This window comes from Manis pentadactyla, chromosome 4 (assembly GCF_030020395.1).
Source record: "Manis pentadactyla isolate mManPen7 chromosome 4, mManPen7.hap1, whole genome shotgun sequence".
NCBI lineage: Eukaryota > Metazoa > Chordata > Mammalia > Pholidota > Manidae > Manis > Manis pentadactyla.
The window spans coordinates 11,315,859-11,331,120 of NC_080022.1; the positions used below are offsets into that span (position 1 = coordinate 11,315,859).

The following is a 15,262-nucleotide window of genomic DNA, read 5'->3' on the forward strand; positions in this document are numbered from 1 at the left end:
GTGGCCAAGTCCTGAGGCCAGGCTGGAGCTCAGAGCTGATTCTCACCCCTCCCCTGGCATTTTTAGGGACCTGAAAGGATCTTGGTGATTCTGTAGGTAAAAGTTATCACACAGAAAGGGAGGGGCTGCCCAGCAGTTTTAAGCCTCTCCCAAGAGCCGCAGGGGTCTGGACCGCCTTCCAGGGGCAGCCCTGTGTTCCCACGCCGAGCCAGCCCTGCCTCTGCGCTCCCGTTTCACCCCTCGTCCTCTGGCCCAGGGGGGAGCAGTGCGGTGGCTGTCGGAGATCCAATGCCACGGATCGGCCCCACGCCTTCCAGGTCATCCTTGCCGACCGGCCCTGCCTGGAACTGAGTGCCGATAGCGAGGCAGAGATGGCCGACTGGATGCAGCACCTCTGTCAGGCTGTGTCCAAAGGGGTGAGCTCCTCCTGCCTCCACATTCACCTGGCCTCCCGACCCCTTCCAGGATCCCCAGGGCCCCTCCCCAAACCCACACCAGTCACAGAGCGACCTGTGAGCACCCACACCGGCCCTCAGGGGACATCCCAGGAGGCAGCCTGGAGCACAGGGCCGCCTAGGGCCTGGCCACTTGCACTGTCCCTGCCCCGACTCCTGAGGTTGGCACACCCTGCCTGATCTCTGGGGGGAGGGCAGAAGGACTGGCCGGGCCCGTGGTGCAGACCAGCCCCAGAGAGCTCCAGCTTGCCTCTCCCCTCCCCTCTGCCAATGCCCTTCAGGTCATCCCCCAGGGGGTAACTCCCAGCCCCTGCATCCCCTGCTGCCTAGTGATCACTGATGACCACCTCTTCACGTGCCACGAGGACTGCCAGACCAGCTTCTTCCGCACCCTGGGCACCGCCAAGCTGGCCGACATCAGCGCCGTCTCCACTGAACCGGGCAAGGAGTACTGTGTCCTGGTGAGCCTGGTGGGGGCGACAGAGGCAAGCCCTGAAGAAGGAGTGCCCTGTCTGCTCACCTGGGGCCCTGGCTCTCTCCAGGAGTTCTCCCAGGACAGCCAGCAGCCCCTCCCGCCCTGGGTCATCTACTTGAGCTGCACATCAGAACTGGACCGATTCCTGTCTGCACTGAACTGTGGGTGGAATACCATCTACCAGGTACCTACCTGCCCAGGGCCCTCAAGAGTGGAGCCATCCCCCAAGGAAAGGAGCCCAGCAGGCACAGACTGAGAGGGGAGTCAGGGGCCTGGGGACAGCTCATACCAACAGCTCTAGAATCGACACAAACATTTAGGACCAAAGGGACAAGACCCTGGCTCCCAGTAAGTTTGAGGCTAAAGCTGAAAGCAAGCCCAGGAAAAGCCATTCTGGAACCGGACCTTCTCAGTCAATCAAATAGCAGGAATTAAGTGCTTTCGGTGGGCTAGAGCCTTGCCCGATGGTGGGGACACAGGATTGGCAGGGCCGCCTCCCCTTCAGAGCCTAGCGTTGCTGCGGACCTCCTGGGCGCTGTGAGGTGCTCTGCTCTGGCCCCACGGGAGCCCTGGGCTAGCCTGAGGCGGGAAGCAGCTCCCGATGGATGTTCTCAGGCCAGGCTCCCCCAGAAGGAGGCTCAGGGGGCGTTGCCCTCTCAGCTCATTCTCCTCCTTGAAGGGCAGGAGCCATCAGCAGGGTGAGTGTGGTCCCAGGCGAGGCCGCGGCTGGTGCAGAGGGATTCATGAGCCCCGCAGCACATGGGGAGTGCAGAGCCCTGAGCTGTGGCCCTCAGGTTCCCTCCCCGCCCCACCCAGGTGGACCTCCCCAACAAGGCCATCCAGGAAGCCTCCAACAAGAAGTTCGAGGATGCCCTGACCCTCATCCACAGCGCCTGGCAGCGGAGTGACAGTCTCTGCCGAGGCAGAGCCACCCGGGACCCCTGGTGCTGAGGCAGGACTGGCTGGTGTCCCGCTGGGGCAGGAGAGGGAGGCGCGCCCAGCAGCGCGTGTTGTCGGCACTGTGTCACTGCCGCTCTGCCAGGCTCCAACCCAACCCCATTCCACAGGGCGGCAGGACCACCGAGTGGGGCTTAGGAGCAGGGTGGCCCCCTCCCAGCTGTCCAGAATGGGTGCCCCACACCCTCCACCTTGCAGGAGTGGGCTGGAGAGCCCTGGGGGCAGAGGGTCTGAGCCCTGTGGGCTCTGCAAATGGGGCCCCCACCTCCCCTGAACTGTCTCTTCAGGATGGGGAGGGGAACAATACTGACTCTGAGGGGAGCAGAAGGACTGGGAGGGCAGGAGCCCTCCTTCCTCTCCTAGGTCAGGGGCTGGGCAGAGGCTCAGGCTGCCCTGGGGGCCCTGAGCGGCCTACCGTCCTTGTTCATGTTGGAACACTCGCCTGGCCATGCAGGAGGCTGGAATGCAGGAACACCAAGATCCCAGTGCATGTCGCTCCTCACTAGCTCCATCTGCAGGCGCACTGCTGCCTGCTCTGCCAGGCCCTAGCTGCCCTGCGAGTCTGTGCCCCATGCCTCTGCCTTTCCCTGAGTCGGCAGTTTCCGTAGGACCCAGGACACGGCCTTCCGCCGGGAACCAAGGGGAGGGCGGAGGGCTCGGAGAGGAGCAGGACCCACCAGCCTCATGCCCATGTGGGCACCTCCTGACTGGCCCTTGTTTGGTGGGAGCCAGGCCCTTCCCAAGAGCTTTGTCAAGGGCCCTCTGGGGGAAGGGGTCTGGGTTTGTTTTTTAAAATAAAATAGACGTTATATTGCCAAGACTTGTCACTGGCCCTTTTTGACCAGGGTGGAGTGGGGATCGCCAGCCTGCCTCTCAGGCCCCTCAGCCCTTCATTCTGTCAGCTGCTCCACTCCAGCTCTGGGCACCAGATCACCCACGGCCCTGCGGTACTCACCGTGTGGAGGAGCTCACACCCTGGGGGTTCCTGGCCTGACATTTGCTCTCCCTCCTGTTTCCTGCAGTGGCCAGGGAATGGGCAGCCACCAGCCCCAGTCCTGGGCCACGTCTCCACTGCAAGGACAGGGCACTCCTGCCTCCCTCTTTCTGGGGGGTGAGTGTCAGCCATTCAGGATAAACCCAGGAGAATCAAAGCTGCCCCCAAGACCTGAGCTGCTGCCAGGCCAGGGAAGCTTTGGGGCCTTCAAGCCACTTAGCACTGTGACCCCCAGGGCCTCACACGGGAGGAAAGGGGTGGACCCTGGAAGAGGTGTGTGGAGGCCTCAGGGGTAGGAGTCCAGGCAGGGTGACTCTGTCTCTGGTTTCCACTGGGACTTGGATGATGGAGGAGTGAGTGAGCTGCCCCGGGGGCCGAGGCCAAGGTGGGCAGGGTGGGGCTGGTCCCGGCCTGCGCAGCCCAGGGCCTCGCAGCCCTGCCCCGGGGGTGGGAGGCCCCTTCTCACCAGGCACAAAGAGCCATTGCCATGCCAAGGCCTCTCCTCCAGAGAGCTGTAGGCCGGGAGGGGCTCCCACCAGGGGGAGGGGCGGGACTGGCGGCTCAGTCGAGTGACCAAAGCCACAGGCCACTCCTTAAGACACAGTGGCCCTAATTTTTCCATCTCCTACCCACCCAGGGACCCTGAAGCCTTAGAGAGCATGGGTGGAGAGAAAGGAGCAGGAGAGAAAGGCAGGGGGGATGTGGGCCACCTCTCGTGGGGTGAAGCTCTGTGCTAGGTGTGCTCTAGCACACATCTCCGACCCTCCAAAGCATCTTGGAAGAAGGTACCCATATCCCCAGTGGACAAACAGATGGAAGCTCAGAGAGGAAGTGACTTGCCTATGGTCACACTAATAGCAGATGCTCGGACTCAAAATCAGTTCCACAGGGCTCTGGAGCCCCTCTCTACCTCTGCTCTCACTGACAGTGGGCCTGTAGACTGTGGGAGCCAGATTGGAAGACCGAGGCTAGGAAGGGGGATGTCGCACAGACAGTGGCAGGGCTGGTTGTGAGGCAGGTGCTGGGTCGCCCAGTCACACTGAGCCAGGAGCTTCCCTAGGCAGATGCCCCAGGCCCAGGGCTCTGAGCTGCAGCAGGACCTGCTAGGCCAGAGACAAGCTGGGGCACCAGCCCTTTGCCCCAGGGCCAAGGGAGGGCCGGCGGACAGAACGGGCAGGAAGAAGCGTCTCAGCTGATTGGCACCTTCTCCCCACCCCCAACCTCTCTCCCGCCCCCGGTGACCTTTCCCCCAGATCCCAGGGTCCCGGCCCGCCCCTGCAGGAGGTGTGGGCGACAAAGGCGGCTGGGATTGGTCAGAGCTGGCAGGGGCGTGGCCCAGCCCGGACCGCCCCGGTGGCCGAGCAGAGCAGGTGGATCCCAGAGTCAGACTAGGGGTGCCTTCTGCCGGTAGGTCTGTCCAACGCGGACCCCTGCCCTCCAGACATGGCCCCAGGCCCGCTCGACCCCAGCCCTGTGGCCCTGAAGGGGTGAAGACAGGCTAAGCACCGCCACCCCGGACCGTGCCCATGCCTCTGACCCAGGCACAGCTGGCCCCTGGAGCGGAGGCCACGGAGACGGTGGCCCCAGCTGTGGACTTGGTGCTGGGCGCCTCGGCCTGTTGTCTGGCCTGTGTCTTCACCAACCCCCTGGAGGTGGTGAAGACGCGGCTGCAGCTGCAGGGGGAGCTGCAGGCCCGGGGCACATACCCACGGCACTACCGGGGCTTTGTGGCCTCCATAGCCTCTGTGGCCCGTGCAGATGGGCTGTGCGGCCTGCAGAAGGGGCTGGCCGCCGGCCTTCTCTACCAGGGCCTCATGAATGGCGCCCGCTTCTACTGCTTCAGCCTGGCGTGCCAGGCTGGCCTCACCCAGCAGCCAGGTGGCACCGTGGTCGCAGGTGCTGTGGCTGGGGCCCTGGGAGCCTTCGTGGGGAGCCCTGCTTACCTGGTGAGTGCCTCACCTCCATCCTCCACCGCCCATGACCCCCTCCCCCCTCAGGGGCTCCACAGCCTCCGCCTGGCCTCTGTGGACTGGGCGGGGGAGGCCAGAGCAGGCTGGGTGGGGCTGCTCCCTGCACGTCCTGGCCCAGGCCTGGAATCTGCCCCTTGGCCCTGAGCACTGGGGCTTTGCCCTGATCCTCTCTCTCTTGGGGTCCCTGCCTCAGTGGTCCTGAGCCAAGGGAGGGGGCAGAGGGTGGCAGGAGAGGTGGCAACTCAAACCCAGCATGGTCACCTGTCTTCCCGTGTGACCTATGCAAGGTAAGAATAAAGCTTCCATCATGTGAGGGCCCCCATGTCCTGGGCTGGATGCTAGTCATCTTCTGACTTGGTTCTCAGAACAGATTCTCAAGGGAGAGCGGACAGGCCCAGGGGAGGTTAAGTGACTTGCCCCAGGTCACACAGACTTCAGGTCCAGGCCAACCTCAGAGCCTTACCCCAGTCCTGTTCCACATCCCCTCTAAGCAGCAGGCAGGGGCTCATGGAGGTCTGGATGTTAGAGCACAGCGAGGGGCACTTCCAACACTCACAGCTCAGCCTAGCTCTCCTAAGGCTCCATCCCCAGGCCCTCTGTCACTTCTGCTCTCACAGGTCAAAACGCAGCTGCAGGCGCAGACAGTGTCCGCAATGGCCGTGGGGCACCAACACCATCACCAGGTGGGCACCGTCCTCCCCAGAGCTCCCTAGGCTGGGGGGCTGGGGGGGCTCCCGGGCTGGCAGGGGCAGCCTGGTGACCTCATGCCCTCTCCCCGCAGAGTGTCCTGGGCGCCTTGGAGACCATCTGGCGGCAGCAGGGTCTGGCGGGACTGTGGAGGGGTGTGGGCGGGGCTGTGCCCCGGCTCATGGTCGGATCGGCCGCCCAGCTGGCCACCTTCACTTCTGCCAAGGCCTGGGTGCAGGAGCGACAGGTGAGGGGCCAGGGACAACTGTGCCCACCCACGTGGACACACAGGGGTGAGGAGAGCCACCTGTCTCCTTTCTCACTGTCTAGGCCCTCATCACACCCCAACTCTCCGACTGGACCCCCCCAAGCCCAGGGAGGCCCAGGTGAGGGTGACAGATGGGGCCCTTAAGAAAGCTGAGGGCCCTGGCTCTGCAGTCAGTGTTGTGACCCCAGCCTGTGGGCCCAGCAGGAGTGGGGTCACCAGTAAACCCTGAAGCTACAAAGGATCTCCGGTGGCAGAGGACAGGGGGATGTAGTGGGGTGTGGCTAGAGGGGCCTTGTCTGCTCCCCTTCTCCCAGCTCATCCAGCCCCCAGCCCCCAGATGCTGGGAGAGGAGGGTGGGCACCCCATGGGTGGGTGGAGGGCAGCTGCAGGGGTCCGCAGCCTGTACCATACCCACAGTGGCTCCCAGAGGACAACTGGCTGGTGGCCCTGGCCGGAGGCATGATCAGCAGCATAGCCGTGGTTGCAGTCATGACCCCCTTCGATGTGGTCAGCACCCGGCTGTACAATCAGCCCGTGGACGGAGCTGGCCGGGTGAGCAGGAGATGGGGATGGGGAGGATGTGGGGAGCTGGAGAGCACCCCCAACACTCACACAGCCAGAGAAGTGCAGACATGTGACATACGTGCAAACACATTAATTTGGCTGGTTTGCTGAGCTCTCTGTCCCACGCATATATTGAGCATTTTCACATCAGATTTTGTTCTATTGTCACAACCACCTTCATTCTCCTGATGAGGAAACTGAGGCTCAGAGAGATCAGGCACCTTGCCTGAGGTCACCAGCTGGAGGTGCCTGTGCTGGAGTCCAGGCCCGACCCCACGGCTTCACAGGCCTGTGTGTGGTGCAGACTGTGCCCAACACAGAGGTGCCCTCCACAGGCTGGGCTCAGGGTGGAAGCCACCTGTGTGCCTCCAGCCAAGCTGGGCCCCCTGGCATGGGGCTGTGGCTAGCAGAGGAAGAGGCCCCTTTTAAAATTTGAAAGCAAAAGGATGATCTTTCTGAAATTTGCCCAGTTTGGGGGTGCCTTTTCAGACGTGCCACAGAAGCCCTTTACACACAGACAGACCCAGCTATGCCCCCGCCGCCCCCGCCCCGTCATGACATCTGTCCCATGTCTATCCCCAGGGCCAGCTGTATGGCGGCCTCGCCGACTGCCTGGTGAAGATCTGGCGGCAGGAGGGCCCCCTGGCACTCTACAAGGGCCTGGGCCCCGCCTACCTGCGCCTGGGCCCCCACACCATCCTCAGCATGCTCTTCTGGGATGAGCTCCGGAAACTCGCCAGGCAGGGCCAGCAGCGGGACACCTAGGCAGCCTCCCTCACATCCCGACCCAGCCCAGGAACCGGCAGGAAGGCATGGCCCGCTCCAGCTGGGGACGGCTGGGCTGCCTCGGAGCAGGCCAGAGGCTCAGGCCCTGCCAGGGGCCCAGGGGAGTGTGAACTGCCCTGGTAAACCCAGCCCCATGGCCTACCCAGGGCCAGAGCATCTGCTCCAAATCAACACCCACTGTTTTCCAGAAAGTTCTCTTCCCTCTCTGGACTGAGTTACCTTACTCATTGCTACAGTGACTGCTCCAGGGCATGAGCTGGGTCACTTACATGCATCAACTTGCTTAGTCCTCAGACAGCAGCCCAGGACGCTAAAATCCTCTCCTGGTGAGGAGGCTTAATCTCGGAAAGGTGAAGTGTTCTGAGCAAAGCCCGAGCCAGGGCGGGAACTCAGCTCTGCCAAGTCTGGACCTGTGTCCCTGGCACAGGTGGGACCCTGGGGACTGGAGTGCCCCTGAGGGAACCCTGTCCTCTTAGGGAGGCCCTGGGGGGCATGTGAGGCCAAAGTGTCGTCATCTGTGTCAGTCAGCTGCCGTGACTAAGTGCACAGACTGAGGGATTAACAGCAGAACTTTATTTTCTCACAGTCTGGAGCCTGGAGGCCCAGTTGCTGTCTGTCAGCAGAGCTCCCTTCTCCTGAGGCCCCTCTCCTTGGCTTGCAGGGGCCCGCTTCTCCCTGTGCCCCCTCATGGCCTCCCCTCCGTGTGTGTCTGTGTCCTAATCCCCTCTTCTTACAAGGACACCCAGCAAGCGTATTGGATCAGCACCCACCCAAATGACTTCATTTTAACATCATTACCTCTTCGAAGACCCTGTCTGCAAATACAATAACATCCTGGGGGTTAGAACTTCAATACATGTCGGGGGCAGGGGTGGGGGACACAGTTCAGTCCCTAACATTAACTAAGGGCTTCTACTGAGGCCTCCTGGGTGCCCGGCTCTGTGGGCATTTGTACAAATCCTCAGGACAATTCTGAAAGGAAACCCCTGAGATGCCCCTTGTTCAGATGAGGAGACTGAGGCCCAGGGAGTGGAAGTGACTCTCCCAAGGTGAGCAGCAGAACTAGGTGTCCTCGTCCTGGGCCTTTTCCCCAAGCTGCAGCCACATTCCCCGTCCCACCCCCGAGCCCCATGGGTGTGTTCCTAAGGCCTGCACCGGTCTTTGTGCTATGGAGGTGGACACCGAGTCCCCCGAAGGGGCAGCACTGGCCTCGGTCAAGCAGCCTGAACTCCCTTCCCTGCTGTACCCCATGTCTGCAAAGAGCTGCTCCCTAGGGGCACCCCTACTGCACACTCCAAACCAATAAAGTTTTCTATTTTGTTTACTTCAATGACTCCCCTCTCAGCGTCAGTCCCGCCGACCCCTGAACCTCGGCTCTTCTCAGCCTGGGAAAGGAAGGTCCAAAAGGACTGGCGCCCGCCGGCCCCACCCCCCGGGGACTGCCACCTAGTGGACTCAGGGAGGATCGTCAAGGTGGGCTGCCCGTGACTCAGGGAGGGGACGGCCCAGACCTGCATCCCAAGCATAGGCTTCTGGGGAACAGATGCCCCTCTCCAGACCGCAGGCCGAGAGAGCAGAGCCTCAGGCTGTGGGGAGATAGACTCCCTCCCAGACCTTGGGCTGAGGGGGAAGAGCCCAGACCTAAGGCTGGGGGACAACACACGCAGCCTAGGGGCGGGAAGGCCCAGTGTGGCGAGCCCTAAGGCAGAGTGAGAAGAGTGGGCGCCCCACGTGAGCTGGGACAGGACCAGAGACCAGCCACGGCGATGCCCTTTCATCCCATACCGCCCAAACGGGCAGCTCCTGGGCCGCGGTTGGCCCCCAGCGCCCCTTTTCCCTGAGGCCCGCAGTTTAATGCCCCTGGCTCCCCTCCTCTCCCCTCCCTTCCCCTCCCCTCTCTTCCCCTCCCTTCCTCCCTCCTCTCTCCCTTCCCTCTCCCCCCTCCCTTCCCTTCCCCTCCCTCCCTTCCCCTCCCCTCCCTCCCTCCCTTCCCCTCCCCTCCCTCCCTTCCCCTCTCTTCCCCTCCCTTCCTCCCTCCTCTCTCCTCCCCTCCCTCCCCTCCCCTCCCTTCCCCTCCCCTCCCTCCCTCCCTTCCCCTCCCTTCCTCCCTCCTCTCTCCTCCCCTCTCCCCCCTCCCCTCCCTTCCTCCCTCCTCTCTCCTCCCCTCTCCCCCCTCCCCTCCCTCCCCTCCCTCCCTTCCCTCCCTCCCTTCCCCTCCTCTCCCCTCCCTTCCCCTCCCTCCCCTCCCCTCCCTTCCTCCCCTTCATTCCCTCCCCTCCCTTCCTCCCCTTCATTCCCTCCCCTCCCTTCCCTCCCCTTCCCTGGGCGTTTGGCCCCTCCCTCCCTCCCTTCCCCTCCCTTTCTTCCCTTCCTCTCCCTTCCCCTCCCTCCCTCCCTCCCTTCCCCTCCTCCCCTCCCTTCCTCCCCTTCATTCCTCCCCTCCCTTCCCTCCTCCCCTCCCCTCCTCTCCCTCCCTTCCCCTCCTCCCCTCCCCTCCTCTCCCTCCCTTCCCCTCCTCCCCTCCCCTCCTCTCCCTCCCTTCCCCTCCTCCCCTCCCCTCCTCTCCCTCCCTTCCCCTCCTCCCCTCCCCTCCTCTCCCTCCCTTCCCCTCCCTTCCCTCCCCTCCCTTCCTCCCCTTCCCTGGGCGTTTGGCCCCTCCCTCCCCTCCACCTGCACTTTGCGCTGTGACTTCATCTGCCTCCCCGGCTCAGACAGCTGAGGCTGGGGCCACCCCTGAGCCATGTTCTCCCTGCTGTCCCTCCCCTCCTGGCTCCTGGGCCTCCCCTCCCTCGAGTGGGGCTCCAGCCTCACTGACTCCCTCCTGCAAGGTGAGCGCCTCCTCCCTGTTCCCACGCGCCCTGCCCTCCCGCCCTCCGGAGTCCCTGGCTCTGTGCGGGGCAGGGCGGACCTTGGCTGCCCCTTCCCTTGCCGCTGCTCAACTGCCTGCCCTCCCTCCCACCCCTCTCAGGCCTTATAGGGGCCTGCGGAGTCTCCGTCCTGAACAACCTCCTGAAGGTCTACTTCTTCGTGGGCTGCGCCAAGTGAGTGCCCACTGACCTGCCCACTCCCAGCCCCACGCCTGGCCTCTGAGCCCCACACTGTGACTCTAGCCTCTGAGCGGACAGTGGGGAGAGGAGACCACCCTTCCCCCAGGGAGTGTGGCTGGGGACACTGGGAGCCCCCCAGGGCCAAGGCTGGTGGTTGTGCCCCTCCGTCCATGCCCACTCTGCCCCCACAGCAACCCAGAGCACCAGCCCCAGAAGGAGCGGCTGTGGGCACAGTGGGCCTCTCTGGACTCCGTGCACCTGGCAGGACTGGCCCTGATCCTGACTGTCGTGGGGGCTCGCGTGGCCGCCCTGGTGGTGCTGGAGTTCTCCCTCAGGGCTGTCTCCATGCTGCTCTCCCTGGACAAGGTGAGACCCCAGGGAGATGGTGGGGGAGTTTCACGCTGGAACACGGGACGCTGGGCCCAACCGGAGCGTCCCCAGTCCCCTCCGCCTCCCCCTTGGTAAGAGTGAGGCTAGAGAGTGCAGACTGCCTCCTCGGGTTGCGGTTGCGAGGCGAAGTCTCCACTCAGGGTGGACACAAGGCCCAGTCCAAGCAACGCTTCCGACTTGCCAGGCACTGTGCTAGACACCCCGTGTGCATCATCTCACTTCCCCTCACAACCGCAGCGGGTAAAGTTTTGCCCTGATCCCCATTCCACAGACGGGGAGGCTAAGGGCCCAGAGAGGCTAAGTGGCTTGTCCATGTCCAACAAGCAGTAAGTAGAGGCAGCTTTGAACCCAGGCCTTCAAGGCTCCGAGCTACCATCCTCCAGCAAGCAGATGGGGCCCCAGCAGGAACCCTGATTGAAATTAAGCCACAAGAAGTGATCTCATTAGGCCTTGACCTGAAGGCAGTGTTCCCTGTTTGAGAATGATCCCCCAGGTCCCTTCGGGCTCCAGCCTCCCAGCCCGCTGGTCTCCCCAGGGTGAGGGGCAGGCTGAGCCCCCACCATCACCGCCCCTCTTCTGCTCCCTCCCCGCGCAGGGCCCCCGGGGCACCGAGAGGCTGCAGCTGTACCTGCTGGGCCAGTACTCACTGGGCTGTGGGCTGACCTGCGGCCTGAGCTTCCTGCAGGAGGGCGCCCCTCACTGCACGCTGAACCTGCTGCTGGGCCTCTGGCTGGCCACACTGCTCTGCCAGGGCGCCCGGCGCCTCCGCCACCACGTCTACCACCTCTATGAGCTGCACAGCAGCCAGCAGTATTGTGGGGTCTGCCTGGGCCTGCTGGCTGGCGCTCACAGCCTCCCCCGGATGCTTGGCCGCGCCCTGGCTGTGGCATTTGCTGTGGGTGACCTGGCGGCTGTGGCCCTCATCAACCGGGACTTCCTGACCACCTCAGAGGCCGTGCGCTTCTGGACACCGCTCACCATCTGCTACACCCTGCTGGTCATCTACATGCAGGGTAAGGGCCAGGGGTGGGCCGGGAGGCAGTTCAGTCCCTCGGCATCCACTTCCCACTGTGCTAGACGCCACCCCTGCCGGCCTGAGTGCCCAGGCTGGCGGCGGAGGCCAGGTGGTGGGGCAGCTCAGAAAAGGTGATGTACGGGGGAGCCCTCAGGACATAGTGCTTGAACTGGGCCTCGAAGGATCAGCCCGCTGAGAGAGCTGAGTGGGAAAACCTGTCCATGAGACCCGTGAGACCTGAGTGAGACCCTGTCCGGGGGAACCACATATGCCAAAGCCCAGAGGTTATAGAAGGCACAGCAGCATCAAACAACTGAAAAGAGTGCAGCTGTCACACCAAAGGCATGGGGAGGGGATGAGGCTGGCCGGGTTTATAGGGGCCTGCAGGAAAGCCCTCAGCAGCCGGGCTGGGCAGTCCAATGAGAAGTCATCATAGGGTTTTAAGCAGGGGTGAGTGACGTGGCTGGAAGTGGGCTCAGGGAAGAGCCCCTGGCTGCAGGGCGGGCATGGGGTGGAAGTGGCAGGACAAGCAAGACAGTCAGGCAGAGAGAGAGACAAGTGCAAAGGCCCTGGGGTGAGAATGAGTTTGGCAGGCTTGATGAGCAACAAGGAAAAAGATGGCTAGGGGTAGGGGAAGGGCAGTGAGTCAGAAATGAGATGAGGCTGGTGTGCAGGTTCAAACCACACAGGGCCTCAAAGGCAAGGTATGTTTATTCCACTGCAGTGGGGAGTCCTGGGAGGAATATAAGCAAAGGATGATAGTGTCTCGTGGATTGCTGCTGAGTAGACACTGAGTTGTAGGGTGAAGAACAGAGGCCAGGAGCCCAGTGAGGAGGCTGCTGAGAGAGAAGGTGACCGGGCCCCTGGTGGGGCAGTGTGAGTGGCGAGATGTGCTCAGGTGGGGTCTATCTAGCAGAGGGCCCACGGGGCTTCCTGGTGCATCAGACGGAGTGCAGGAAAGAGAAGTCAGGACGACTCTGTAGCTTGGAGCTGGCTGCTGGGTCCTGAGTGCAAGAGGAGCCCACCAGCTTGGCCACTTGCTGGTGGCCCTGAGGCCTGGGAGGCAGAAGTGCCTGGCACCCTGTAGGTGCTCAGAAAGTGTGGGGTGTGGGCGGGGAGCTGGGGGGTCCAGGCTGGACCCAGCTGCACTTCAGGTTGGGGCACCAGGTGGAGTGGGCAGGGGGTGACAGGTGCACTGTCCCCGCAGAGGAGCAGCGTCAGCACCCGGGCCTGCAGGGCCAGGTCCAGACGGTGCTGGTGCGCATGGGCAGCCTCTTCGTGCTGCTGCTAACCGTGGGCCGCTGGCTGGACCTCCTGGGTGTTCTCATCTCCCTGCTGGGCGAGCTCTGGTGCCTGGTGGGCACCCGCACCCTGCTTGACCTTTGCCAGATACAGGTGGGCACCCCACCCCATGCACCCCCTAGACACAGAAGGCCCCCCTCCAGACAGCCCTGGGAGCCTCGACAGACCCAAGTTTAAGAAGAGCCAGGGCGACCTCTCTTGGGATGGGGGGCAGAGGGGGCTGGAAAATCTACTCCCACCTGCTTTTACCCTTTGACCACTCAGTAGCCAGAGTCACTAGGAGCTGGAAGGTTGAGGGACACCCGCACCATCCATAGCCCCCTCCACCCTGTGCCCCAGAGGCCCTGAACCCGAGGCCCCCCAGAGGATGGGGAATTGAGCGTGTCCTCCATCGTTTCCTCCCCACTGTCCCTCAGGATTTTCCATCCCAGAGGCCTTCAGGGTCAGCTAGCGCGCCCCAGCCCTCTGCACCTGCCCAGCCCCAGGGCACGGCCCCCTCCTGACCTGCCACGCAAGGACTCCACATCTAGGATCCAGCCAGGCTCCACCAGCGGCCTTGCCCCCAGTATGCTGCCTGGAGGCAGGGTGGCAGGGCTGGCCTCCACCTGGAGCTTGGGGTGGGCACTGGGGGCCCCTGGGAGAGGGGAGGGTTTGGGGCTGAGTCTCTCAGAAGGTGGGGGCGCCTGGAGGCCTCTGAGTTAACCCCTGTCTTTCTCAGGATGGGTTCTGGGTATAGGCCCCTCGGACCTGCCTTCCCAGGGGCTTGGGGGGAGGTGAGACTACATCCTCAGAGCCGCCTCCCCCTTCCTCAGGCCCCTTGCCCTCTCCATGGACAATAAAGATGATTTTTTTCAACCTGTGCTTAGAATCGTGAACACAGAGAAGGAAAGAGGCTATTCTGAGGCCACACAGCAGTTCTGGTTGGGATAGGCTCCTGGGATATGTGCCAGGCTGGTCCCTTCCTGGCTCAGGAGTTTAATATTGAGGTGGCAGAGGTGGTGACAGGGATGTGGCAGCATGGACACATGGCCTAGCACCTACGTGCAGTCTTAGGTGGATGGCGCCGTGTCCTGTGCCATCTTAGGCTGAGAAACAACTGAAGGGAGGCTGGTCCTGAAAAGGCCTCTACGAGTCCACTTGGATTCCCTAGCCCCTGACCCTGACTTGCCTAAGACCTTGAGGATCCTTCCTATCTCAGTCCTGCTCAGCCTCGTGTCCCCTGCAGGGCCCAGCTCAGGGAGGCCACATTGTGTATGGAAGAAGGTTGGATACCAGCTCCTCTGCTTACCTGCTGTGTGCCCCTGGGTAGGCCACTGCCCTCTCTGAGCCTGTCAGAAGAATAACTACCATGTGGTGGATGCTTACCATGTGCCTAACACCGTGCTAGGCATTTGTATGATTTCATTTCATTCTGATACCAGCCCCAAGAGGCAGTATTACTATCTCTTTTTACAGATTCAGATACTAAAGCTCAGAGAGGTTAAGTAACTTGTTCAAGGTCAAATGGCTTGACCCCACAGAGAGCAAGTGTTTTGCATGCTTCCTGCTACCCTCTTCTTGTTTCAGAATGGGGGCTAGGGAAACTAACAGAGATGGGCAGAAAAATATGGCAGGTCCATTCCTGCCAGGTTCTGGAATGTGGTTCTGGCCCTGTTTTAGGAAGGGCAGCCTGTGGCTCATCACAGCCTGTTCTCCTGGCCCAGGCGCCTAGCACACAGGGAATTTGGTCCCACCTTGGGGCCCTTTCCCAGGAGGGGCCCCACAGGACAAAGGAGACCCCCAGCCAGGAGGCCTCCAAGGGTTAATGAGGGGTGGGCTGTCCGGGAGTAACAGGGGAGGCACCCGGCTCCCAAGGGGACTGCTTCTCAGCAAAGGCTACTGTCTGGCCTAGGATTCTCCACTGCCCCCCTGGGCACACCTGGGGTACAGGGGCAGGCTGGCCCCATGGCTGGACTGTATGGCTTCAGCTCATTCCTCCAGGCATGGCCACCTAACGGACAGCTCGAGGCCAACCTCCGATCCCACGCTCTCCACCCTCCCCCAAGGAGGGGCTTCTCAACCCCCGAGGAGGCGGAGGTGGGGGAAATGCCTGTGGATGCGCACCCCCACACACACTCTCGGTATAGGACCCAGCCCCCCTTGGCCTATGACTGTGCTCAGTTCCCTCTGGGCAGGAAACTTGCCCCTGTCTAGGAGGAAATGGCTCAGTTAGGTGGGCACAGGGCCAGCCCTTGCCAGACCCAGACTAGGCACTGGGTTCCAACTTGGGCCTGATGTTCTTGCTGGAAGGCTCCTTGGCCTCTTGGCCTCCGGCGCAGCCTTGGACCTGGTGGGGACAGGGCTGGGAGGGGA

General features: G+C 62.7%; 3 protein-coding genes across 8 annotated transcripts in view; all 3 read left to right on the forward strand.

Moving 5' to 3' along the window:
- Positions 1-2,705, forward strand: part of PLEKHM2 (pleckstrin homology and RUN domain containing M2) — a 35,654-nt gene extending 32,949 nt beyond the window's left edge. For all 4 annotated transcript variants that reach the window (XM_036914322.2, XM_036914321.2, XM_036914323.2 and 1 more), the window contains 4 exons: positions 257-416; positions 737-916; positions 998-1,114; positions 1,747-2,705. In XM_036914322.2, coding sequence (XP_036770217.2) covers positions 257-416; positions 737-916; positions 998-1,114; positions 1,747-1,881 — 592 coding nt within the window. In that variant the 3' untranslated portion in view covers positions 1,882-2,705. The remainder of the gene's footprint in view (positions 1-256; positions 417-736; positions 917-997; positions 1,115-1,746) is intronic.
- Positions 2,706-4,216: 1,511 nt separating this feature from the next.
- Positions 4,217-8,480, forward strand: SLC25A34 (solute carrier family 25 member 34). 3 transcript variants are annotated; one of them, XM_036914327.2, is made up of 5 exons: positions 4,219-4,827; positions 5,469-5,534; positions 5,633-5,831; positions 6,224-6,358; positions 6,953-8,480. In XM_036914327.2, exons 1-5 carry the CDS (start codon positions 4,408-4,410, stop codon positions 7,090-7,092), a joined length of 960 nt encoding a protein of 319 aa, XP_036770222.2. In that variant the 5' UTR covers positions 4,219-4,407; the 3' UTR covers positions 7,093-8,480. The 3 variants fall into 3 exon arrangements, with proteins under 3 accessions (XP_036770224.2, XP_036770222.2, XP_036770223.2); XM_036914328.2 differs by having other exon boundaries at positions 4,228-4,827; positions 5,633-5,785; XM_036914329.2 differs by lacking the exon at positions 6,224-6,358 and having other exon boundaries at positions 4,217-4,827; positions 5,633-5,785.
- Positions 8,481-9,829: 1,349 nt separating this feature from the next.
- Positions 9,830-13,755, forward strand: TMEM82 (transmembrane protein 82). Its single transcript, XM_036914330.2, has 6 exons — positions 9,830-9,984; positions 10,125-10,197; positions 10,395-10,569; positions 11,189-11,606; positions 12,816-13,003; positions 13,327-13,755. The coding sequence occupies exons 1-6, from the start codon at positions 9,897-9,899 to the stop codon at positions 13,411-13,413; spliced, it is 1,029 nt and encodes a 342-aa protein (XP_036770225.1). The 5' UTR covers positions 9,830-9,896; the 3' UTR covers positions 13,414-13,755.
- The last annotated feature ends 1,507 nt before the right edge of the window (positions 13,756-15,262 follow it).

Coding starts and splice junctions, on each gene's coding strand:
- SLC25A34 (XM_036914327.2), top strand. CDS start 4,408: ATGCCTCTGACCCAGGCACAGCTGGCCCCTGGAGCGGAGGCCACGGAG. Junction 4,828..5,468: donor TGGGGAGCCCTGCTTACCTG/GTGAGTGCCTCA, acceptor CTGCTCTCACAG/GTCAAAACGCAGCTGCAGGC. Junction 5,535..5,632: donor GGCACCAACACCATCACCAG/GTGGGCACCGTC, acceptor CTCTCCCCGCAG/AGTGTCCTGGGCGCCTTGGA.
- TMEM82 (XM_036914330.2), top strand. CDS start 9,897: ATGTTCTCCCTGCTGTCCCTCCCCTCCTGGCTCCTGGGCCTCCCCTCC. Junction 11,607..12,815: donor GCTGGTCATCTACATGCAGG/GTAAGGGCCAGG, acceptor CTGTCCCCGCAG/AGGAGCAGCGTCAGCACCCG. Junction 13,004..13,326: donor TTGACCTTTGCCAGATACAG/GTGGGCACCCCA, acceptor ACTGTCCCTCAG/GATTTTCCATCCCAGAGGCC.